This window comes from Aethalodelphis obliquidens, unplaced genomic scaffold, assembly GCF_003676395.1.
Source record: "Aethalodelphis obliquidens isolate GAN/ISIS:26980383/991018 unplaced genomic scaffold, ASM367639v1 scaffold99, whole genome shotgun sequence".
NCBI classification, from domain to species: Eukaryota; Metazoa; Chordata; class Mammalia; order Artiodactyla; family Delphinidae; genus Aethalodelphis; species Aethalodelphis obliquidens.
In genome coordinates, this window is record NW_020838043.1 from 1,184,903 (window position 1) to 1,195,195 (window position 10,293).

At 42.7% G+C, this 10,293-nt stretch overlaps 1 protein-coding gene across 1 annotated transcript in view; it reads right to left on the minus strand.

The window, feature by feature from the left end:
- PHEX (phosphate regulating endopeptidase X-linked) overlaps positions 1-9,119 on the minus strand; it is a 204,726-nt gene extending 195,607 nt beyond the window's left edge. The window contains exons 1-2 of the mRNA XM_027096110.1: positions 8,410-9,119; positions 3,116-3,184 (exon numbers count right to left, since the gene is read on the minus strand). Of these exons, the coding sequence (XP_026951911.1) occupies positions 3,116-3,184; positions 8,410-8,527 (187 nt within the window). The 5' untranslated portion in view covers positions 8,528-9,119. The remainder of the gene's footprint in view (positions 1-3,115; positions 3,185-8,409) is intronic.
- Between the last annotated feature and the right edge of the window lie 1,174 nt (positions 9,120-10,293).

Here is a 10,293-nt window from a genome sequence, read left to right on the forward strand (position 1 = left end):
CACCGCACAGCGGCGCCCACGCAGCACGCACGCGGCGCCCACGCACCAAACAGCGGGGCCCACGCAGCACGCACGCGGCGCCCACGCAGCACGCACGCGGCGCCCACGCGGCGCCCACGCACCTAACAGCGGCGCCCACGTAGTACGCACGTGGCGCCCACGCACCGCACAGCGGCGCCCACGTTACAGTGAAGAGGACTGTAGCCCTGGTGAGCCTTTTGCTCCAGAAACAGCGGAAGTATCTTTTTAAATATTAGAAAGCCAGTCGCCAAGGTGAAAACTAAAAAGAGGGCAGCAAGGGAAAACACTAGCTGGCAGGAGACGACATAATCAATGTCATTCTTCAAGCTTTACTTTTGCATTATTATGATTCGTAATAAAGAGACAAAACTCATGAAATAAGTGGCCCTCCGTACGAAAAGTTGACTTAGGGTTTCAATTTGAGTTTGAGTTCAAAATTTTTAATTTTACACATCTGCAAAAACTGTTCCACAGACGAAGCACAAGGTGATGACGTGAAGTCTAAAACCTGTCCTCTGATAGTCCCACCTGGTGCCCCACCTGACTCCAGGTCACCCTTGCTCCACTGGAGAAATCCCTAGGTCAGCTGCTCCGCTGGGAGCAGGAAAGGACCTGGGAATTCCCACATCTTTCTCATCCGTTCTGGGACGAGATCAAAAAGCTGAAACAGTTGTCTAGTCCCTAGACTCTAGTAGGTCTAATGTTATGAAAAAAGAGCAAGACAGGACCAGGGTCCAAGAGAGTTTCCTGGCATGGCCTCTGGCACACAGGCACAGATGGACAGGAGCCACACATGAACTTGAAGCCCAGCCCTGCTGCTAACTCAGGATGTGACCCAGAGCAAGTTATTTAGCACCTAGAAGCCTACATTTCCTCATGTGCAATTGGGCCGGGTGATAGCACCAACTTCATGGGGTTCTTATGAAGATTTTTATGAGATGGCACATGTAAGTCACTTAACATACTGCCCGGTTTAAAACATATATATAGATAGATAGATAGATAGATAGATAGATCACTTAAGAATGGGACAAGGGACTTCCCTGGTGGCACAGTGGTTGAGATTCTGCACTCCCAATGCAGGGGGCCCAGGTTCGATCCCTGGTCAGGGAACTAGATCCCACATGCATGCTGCAACTAAGGAGCCCACGTGCTGCAACTAAAGACCCAGCACAGCCCAGTAAATAAATATTTTTTTAAAAAAGAACTCTAAGAGAATAGACTGGTGGTTGCCAATGGGTAGGAGGGTGGGAGAGGGTAGGAATGCAAGTTTGGGATTAGCAGGTGCAAACTGGTACATATGGAATGGATGGACAACAAGGTCCTACTGTATAGCACAGAGAACTATATTCAATATTCTGTGATAAACCATAATACAAAAGAATAGGAAAAATAATGTATATATGTATAACTGAGTCACTTTGCTGTACAGCAGTAATTAACACAACATTGTAATTCAACTATACTTCAGTAAAAAAATAAATTTAGAAAAAAGAACTCTAATAACACAACTGTCTAACCTAGTACCTTTGTATAAGGCCTCAGAGTTTAAAAGCCCTTTCACCTAAGTCTTTTCCATCTCAATAAATGCCACCACCCAACCACCGCCAAAAATCTAAGTATCACTTTGATTCTCTGAATTTTCTTGCAGCCCACATCCAATCCTTTAGCAAGCTCTTTATCTCCTAAACCCTCTTGTCTCCCTTCCCATGTCTTGAATTCAAGACGGCATCACTTCTCACCTGGCTTGCCGAAATAACCACCTGCCTTAGCGACCTTCTTCCATTCTTGCCCTCTACAGTCTCTCCTCTGCCCCAAAAGGCTCCCCAGAGTTGAGCTCTCCACACAGAGATCTTTCTGAAGGCTAATAAGATCTTGTGTCTCTCTGAAATCCCTCCAGAGGCTTCTGAGCACACTAAGGAAAACCTCAAACTTGCTGGCACCTGGGTTCCCCACTGACCCCGATCACCTGCATCCTGCCCCTTACCCAGAGGCTCTTCCCATTCCTCAAGTCCCCCAAGCTCTTTCCTCTACGGGACCTTTGCCCCAGCTGTTCCCCCCACCTGGAAAGCCCTTTCCTCCATCTTCACACAGCACTCCCTTCTCATTATTCAAAGGGCCCCTTCAATGTCATTTCCTCAGACTTTGCAATCTAGCCATCCTGTCACTTGCCACCACATTATTCTATTTTTTTAAATTTTCTGCATAACATGTACCACCAGCTGATATTTTTCTTGTCCATTAATTGCCTTGGGTGTTTGTTGTCTTTCTTCCCTTACCTGGTCATTCGGCCTCACTGCTATATTCCTAGAACCTAACTCAGTGCCTGGAGTGCAATAAATATTTGGTGCAATAATTCATTAATCTCTTCTCTTAAGGCCAAGAGGAAAGTGAAAGGACCATGTGCTTAACTTATCCCATCACTTTCCCCTTGGAAAACGCACACCAGTGTCCCTGGCCACTTAAAAATGGGAGTGGGGCTGGGATCCAGGTCCTGCAACTCTAGGCCCTAACACTGGTTTATGGAGGGCAAAACTGATAGATGTTGCAAAACTGAGGCAACTTTAACCGCTCGTCTTCACTTTGCGGTACCCACTGATACACAGCCTGTCACCTCAAGAAAAATTTGACTTGTAACGTGAAATAGAAGGACCCAAAGAGATTCCAGGTGACAGTGGAAGTATCGGTTTACAGAGGGTCCCTGCTTAGACGCAGACAGGCCAGACCCACTGACCAGAAGATACAGAAAGACTACTTGAGATAAATGGGAATCTGTATCCAGCTAAGGGGATATGAAGGTCAAGGTCTCCAGGTCTTAAGAGAGGCCATTCAGCCTTCCACACCCCTTCCTGATTTCCTTTATAATGATTTGGAATACTGCACAGCTGTTTCATTGCAAGGAAAAAGAAAACAGGAAACCTACATTCCACAACTTCACACCAAGTCTTGAAAGAAAACTTAAAATTTCATCAGAATTGCAATTCATACCTGGTAAACCTCAAGCAAACAAAATACTAAAAATACCGCCTGTTTTCTCTTCCACTCACCAAGGTACCATAATCATAACTTGACACAGGATGGAAAACTGACTTACCAGCTTCGATGCATTCTGGCTTCAGGCAGTACTCCGGCTTAGCTTGGAGGCTTAAGAAACCTTGACTCACTGAGAAAACAGACCAAAATAAAGAAATGACTGGCTTGCAGCAGACCACCACCAAGTAACCCACCGTCAGGCACGTATGCGAGACATTTGCTGTCAGTTCATCCTTCCCTGTGTTCACACCGAATTCAAAACTCCACCTGGCTCAGTGTCACAGAACCAGACTCTGGTCACTAGCTAAGTAACCTTGGTGAGACTCTTGGCTGCTCTCAAACTTGGTTCTCTTGAACATAAGACAAGTGGGCACAAGCAGACCAGTGCTTCTTAGAATGGGGGCCCCAGGGCAAGGGCAGCACAGCAACATCACCTGGGAGCTAATTAGAAATGCAAATGACCAAGCCACACCCAGACCTTCAGACTCAGAAACTCTTTGGGCGGGGCCCAGCCATCTGCGGTTTAACAAGGCCTCCAGGTGATTCTGATGCAGGCTCAAGTTTGAGAACCACTGGGTTAAATGATCTCTAAAGTCTCTTCTATCTCTGATTATCTGTGGTTTAAGTCTCATAATTTCACTTTTTGTTTACACCTACATTCTCATTTTAGTGATGGGAAAATTGAAACTTATAGACTGTGTCATTTGGACCAAATCCAGAGTGGAAGGAAAAAGCTAGCATAGGTGGCATTTAAGGTTCTGCGTCTTATCTAAACCACCCATACAGACACGGCCCATCAAAGGGGGAAGAGTAAAAATATATCCTATATAACTCAGTCATCTATCAACAGAGTCATTATCTGCCTGCCCTGTACCCCACACACCCTCCTCCCATCAGGCCCAGCCAGACAGATGCATCTACCAGACAGATGCAGCTTGGTGGACCAAGCTTCCAACTACTTCCACCAAAACAAAACCAAACAAAAACCCTGTAAGACAGAAGTAGCTTTTCACCAATGGCTTAATTTCCCCCATCTGCCTGGTAACTTCATCTAAATGGATTTCTGCAGAAGTATAGAACGGTGCCCTATTTGTAAACTTCAGGTAGCACCTGGGCATTAGCAGATGTGAGTTTAGACTTTGAAAATATTTGTGGTAGCCAAGGAAATTGTGGAGAATTCATTATTGCTGTACTCTGTGAGCAGAAATAAGGAATCATTTGGAAATGTGACACTCATCCTCCAAACAGTCTTTTTACCTGTGTTACATTAGAGACTCAAGAAAGCTGTCTATGGAGCAAACATCTCAGGCCTATTTTTTTGTTGTTTTTTGTTTGTTTTTCTTGCGGTACGCGGGCCTCTCACCGCTGTGGCCTCTCCCATTGCGGAGCACAGGCTCCGGACGCGCAGCCTCAGTGGCCATGGCTCACGGGCCCAGCCGCTCCGTGGCATGTGGGATCTTCCCGGACCGGGGCACGAACCCGCGTCCCCTGCATCGAGCAGGCGGACTCCCAACCACTGCGCCACCAGGGAAGCCCTCTCAGGCCTATTTTTAAGAAAAGAAGTATCTTGTCGTAAAGTTATATTTTTGATTTCTTTAGAAAGCAAAAAAAATGTAAAAAAAATATATGTGGAACATAAAGATTAGTATGGAATATTTCAGTATGCCTTGGTGGTAGAACCATGGAGTAAATTTTCCCTTCAGTCTACTTCTATATGGTTACCAAATGTTCTTTAAGGAGCATGTGTCTTCTTTTTCAGTGGAAAAACAAACTTTATTGTAAATAATAATATTTTATGATTGTGGACAATACCTTCTTGATACTAGCCTTGTCTTATTTTAGAAAAAAGATAATAAAATAGTTAAAGACATTCCTTTCAAGATACAAACTTCCAGTTATAAAATAAATAGGTCATGGGGATGTAACATACAGCCTGGTGACTATGGTTAGTAATACTCCATTGTATATTTCGAAGTTGATAAGAGAGTAGATCTTAAAAGTTCTCATCACAAGAAAAAAATACGTAACTGTGAGGTGATAGATGTTAACTAGACTTATCATGGTGATCATTTCTCAATATATACAAGTATTGAATCATTATGTTGTACACCTGAAACCAATATAATAATGTTATATGTAAATTATATCTCATTTTTTAAAGTTTTAAGGAGTTATTTCTTTCATGGAAAATAATTATTGACCGAAAACCTCTAAGGAAGCAAAACTAAAATCAAATATCTTTACCTGATGATGAGTAAAAGAAAAGTTTAAGTTAAATTAATTAGGACACAGACAAACCCAGTCTCTGAAGGAAGAGCATCATTTCCATGGGGGGCGTTATCTTAAGACCCTGTAAATTAAGAGGGGTCAACAAGCCCAGACAATGTGAAGGTTTAAGTGAATAAAACAGAGACAACAAAAAATTATTTCTAATACAAAAAATGAAAATGTTACTTTTTGCTGGTTAGGGGCTTTTTAAAAAACTTAAAGAGCGCTTTGGTTTCTCATTTTAGATTAGTCTATAAGCAGCAGAAATGACTTCAGAATGCAGTGACATCATCCACATGAGCATGAGAATGACCATAAAGTGGGGGTCAGCAAACTATGTCCTGTGGGCCAAGTCCATACCACTGCCTCTTTCTGAATGGTCTGTGAGCTAAGAATGTTTTTTACATTTTTTAATGGTTGGAAAAAATCATAAGAAGAATATTTCGTGGCATGTGAAAATGATCCGAAATTTAAATTTCAATGTCCAGAAATCAAGTTGTACTGGAATACAGCCATGCCCATTTGTGTACATATTGTTTATGGTTGCTTTCGTGCTACAACATAGTCGGGTAGCCACAACAGAGACAGCACATGGCCCAGAAAGCTGAAAAAATTGTACATATCAAATTTATATAATGTTATAAACCAATGTTACCTGAATAAAAAATAAATCTAAAAGAAAAAAATGAAATACAATCAAATAAACTGGGTATAGGCATATAAGGCCTTAAACCCTAGGGCTCTAAGTTTGCTGAAACCACCCCAAGGCCAGTGGCTATCACTCTTACTGTATAAAGACTAAGGTTTTAAAAAAGAGATTACCCCAGAGCCTAAAATACAAATAAGAGGGAAGGAGGAAGGCCAGAAATTGCAGACATGTGACTGAACTTGTATAGGCAGAAAAATATACCACAAAGTTTACCCGGAAGTGCCTTGAAGAGAAGACCTTAACCAAAATACTGTCATAAAGAGCACTGTCTGGCAGGTCCCAGGAGATTTTCAGACAAGGACTTTGCTAGGTGCAGGGTGGGGGTGGGTGGCAGAGCCTGTGGAACTAGGCAGTGAAAAGGGGAGGAGGGAAGGAAGGGAGTCAGAAATAGTGCAGAGACATTTGACAAAAATATCATTTATGTTTTCACTTGAGAGTGTGCATTTATTTAAAAGCAAATGTCTCTGAATGTATTCATCCGAAAGGACATGGTCACCTGAAGCAATACTTCTCAAACTTTAATTTGCAAATGAATCACCTGGGGATCTTGTGAAAATGCAGATTCTGAATCAGTAGGTCTGGGGTGGAGTTCAGGCTCCCAAGGGATGCTATAACGCTGCTGGTCCACAGACCGCACTGAGTAGTGAAGGCTGAGGGAGGCCACACCCTTACTCTCTAACACCATTACAGCTTCTCTAAAGATTCTAAGTGAGAGAGAGCCGTGTTATTGGGTACATTGGAAAGTTATTTTTTCTATCTTAGGCAGGCCTCCTTACCCATAATAGCATCGCCTGGCTTGATGAATTTTACTGTGTTCTAAAAACTTCAGAGCTGATCCCAAAGAATCATCTTCTCTCAAGGAACAAAGATTTGGAATTCCCCAGTGGCCTAGTGGTTAGGACTCCACACTTTCACAGCAGAGGACCTGGGTTCGATCCTTGGTCAGGGAACTAAGATCAGTGTGCCCCCCCCCAAAAAAAAAAAAAGATTTGCTGCCATCAAGAACATTCTGATAATATGCTACAGCCTCAGAATGTAATCATGAGAGGAATTTCAAAAAAGCTTCAAGCAGCAGTAACGGCATTAAAAAGAGCACGTATTTTTACCTAAACAATAATCATTTGGATTTTCAAGTTTGGGAATGTTTGCAGAACACAAATAGTCTCACTTTGTAGTCACTTCCCACATAGTACATACTCCCTTGACATGCCCGTATCATTTTTCCTCCAGTTTTGAATTTCAGGATAGGACACTTGCCTAAACCGCAAGCGCCGAGAAATCTCACACCAGTTTTCGAGAGCCTCACTTTCAGTCGCAGGAGTAGGAGGTTCAGCTGTACCAGAAAGCAATAAACCCATCTAATTTCCTAAATCTTCAGCCACAGAAAACATGGAAAGATGGTTTGCTCGTTTTAGCAGAGTTTTCAACCACACAACCCTAACTCTTTTAAAGTTTAATTACTGGTTTTCCCCTGCCAAGATAAACATGGCCTCCTGCATCCTGCATATGCCAAGGTATGTTCCCAGGCTTGCTACATTTCAAACTGCACCTAGACTCTCCTAAATATAGGGCTTGGTCCTACATAACTTTCAGGCTAATGAAATACTGTTTCATACTTGAGCCGTATGAAACAAATACAAAGGCAAAGAGTCAAAGATTCAAAATGCCTAAAATTTTAGAACATTCCTCTCCCCTTTCTATTTTGTTCTGTCTCATAAGAATATGCTTTTAACATCACCCTCTGGGTACATCATTCTCACCAAAAGTCATTAAAATCAATGAATCACAATACCTTCCAAATCTTAGGAGGAAAACCTCTATTTCCTTCATATTAGCTTTTAAATCTAAGAGAAAGGCAGAGTTAAATTTTTTATTCCACCAGAGTCACTGGGTTAGAAAGGAATTGAAGAATATCATTAACGGTGCATTTTTAAAGACTGATTTGCACTTTGTGAGTTAAATTTCATGATTCATTCAGGCAAACACCGACAAAAATCAAATGGAAAGAAATTCCAACATGGTTTGATCACAATGTAAAGTCTTTCCTCACAAAATAAATCAAAGTATCTGACTATGAATTCATAAACACTCATTTTGCTGAATGTAATGCATAAAAAATGTTTGCCCGATGCAACCAAATCCTCTAGCCACTCGAATCCACTTTATACCCACTTCACATTCTGGACTATGCATTTGGTACTTGGGAGTTTTTATTTATTTACCCTCCTAAAGAAAAAGCTTCCTTTCATTTGCATATTTAATAGAAAGTAAGGATGCACCACCTACTAACACAAGCAAACAGCCCTCCACCTGCATCCTGACCAGGTTTGCCAGAATACAGCACAAGGAAGCCACTGCACTAGCCCAGTTCCACTTACCTAGAAAGAGGACCGTGCCCAGCACCAGGGTGCCACCAACGAACACGGCCAGGGCAATTCGAGTGCCTCTGTTGGTCGTCTTCCCACTCTCCACGCTGCTCCCTGTCTCTGCATCCATTGGGAGAGATGTAAGGGCCAGGCAAGAAGAAAGTCGCTTTTTGTGGCTTGGTGGCTGGTCTCAAGAGTCTGTTAGGCGTTGACATCCAAGGTTCTCATGCTCTTCTACTAATGGACAGGTTAAAAAAAAGCCCGTCAGGATATGTCCTCTCGCCACCCTTTCTCAAATACTTCTTCACAAATGAAATAAAAGAAACCCAAAAATATTGGTCGCCTTGGCTTTCCCCCTGACCAGACAAAACAAACAGTGGTTGCTTTATCTTGGTGCTCTCCCCCCAGCAAGAGGGTGCTGCCCCTCTCAACCGATCGTTTGGCAGGCTCTTCTCTCAGGCGTTCCGAGTGTATATGTTTTACTATGTTACTGAACAGATGTTTTAGCTATTTAAATGTATAGTCACTTGGGGAGGAAAAAACGATTGTCTTTATCAAAACTGGATTCTTGTCAAACTCCCCCAAACCATGATAAGTTAGGTGGCAAGGATTCTTCCGACCCACTTCAAGATCTCAAAGAATCACATACTTCTTTGGCAATAATCATTCTGCTTGCCTGAACTGTCTTCATCAAAGATATTCTTTCAGTGTGCGAGTCCCTTTTTAAAGCCTTCTAAGAGTTCCTGGGATATCCTGGAGCATTTTATTTTAGGAAGTTTGTGTATGACAGCATGTGCCAAAAATCAGAGTCGTAGCCCAGTGCAGTGCAAAGTAGTAATTAAGACACATACAGAGGCTGATGGTTTGGACTGGAACTTTTTTTAAGGAAGAAGGAAAAGCACTTCCTTTCCGTGGTGCTACGAATTGTACAAAAGGCGAGTAAGTGTTCGAATTAAGCTTATTAGCCAGCACAAAAGATATGGCAAAAGGGTTTTTCCCTGCATGTTTTAATGAAAAGTGCACCCGTGTATTGTGTCCTCCAGCCCCACCATTGGTTAGTACGTTTTCATGTTTTCATCAAGCCCCGGTCTCGGCAGATTCCCCAGGATAAATTCAGAGGTGATCCGTCTCACTGGAAAGACTGGTTAATGACTGGGTCTTTGACTTCTTGAATTATATTGATACTAACAATTTAAATTATAAAAATCTGCTTTCTTCACGGGGCATCTGATATTTCAGTGTTATTAAAATGATATCGATTTTATGATCCAGTGATATAGATATCATTAATTCACAGCACAATTGCCACCTACCTGTTTTTGTTTTGCTGGAGGTCACAGGACAGTGGGAGTGGAGCTGGAGAATTCAGCTACATCTAGAAACCAGGAGAGCACTTTTCTCATGCAAAACTTCTGCCTTTGGCCGTGGGAGGCATCACACCAGGCCTCAGCAGACACCGAGGAGTCCAATGTAACACGGGCTCACGTTCACAGTCCTGTAACACACCCTACCTTACTTTCCGCTCATTTCATGTTGCCCCCAAACCAGAAAGAATAAGCCTTTGTCCAAATTATGACATCATGGTATGTTCCAATAACACATCCTAGCAGGCCTTTGGCTTCTAGGATGGGATCCTCCCAAGAGTTTTTGGACTTGACTCCATACTACTTCTTAGACTGTGAGCTCCATGAGGTCAGGAATCACATCCATCAAGTTCAGTGCTGCAGGCCATCATCCACAGTTCATGGTCCACACAGTGAAGGGAGAAATAGGAGCAATGAAATTACACAAGTTACCCTCAGCCACTTACGCTTAAAAAGCAATTTCAGGAACCTCAGATGCTAGTGTCTGGGGGTCTCTCAGCCTCCTAATTCCTTCTAAATGCTCAGATGATAA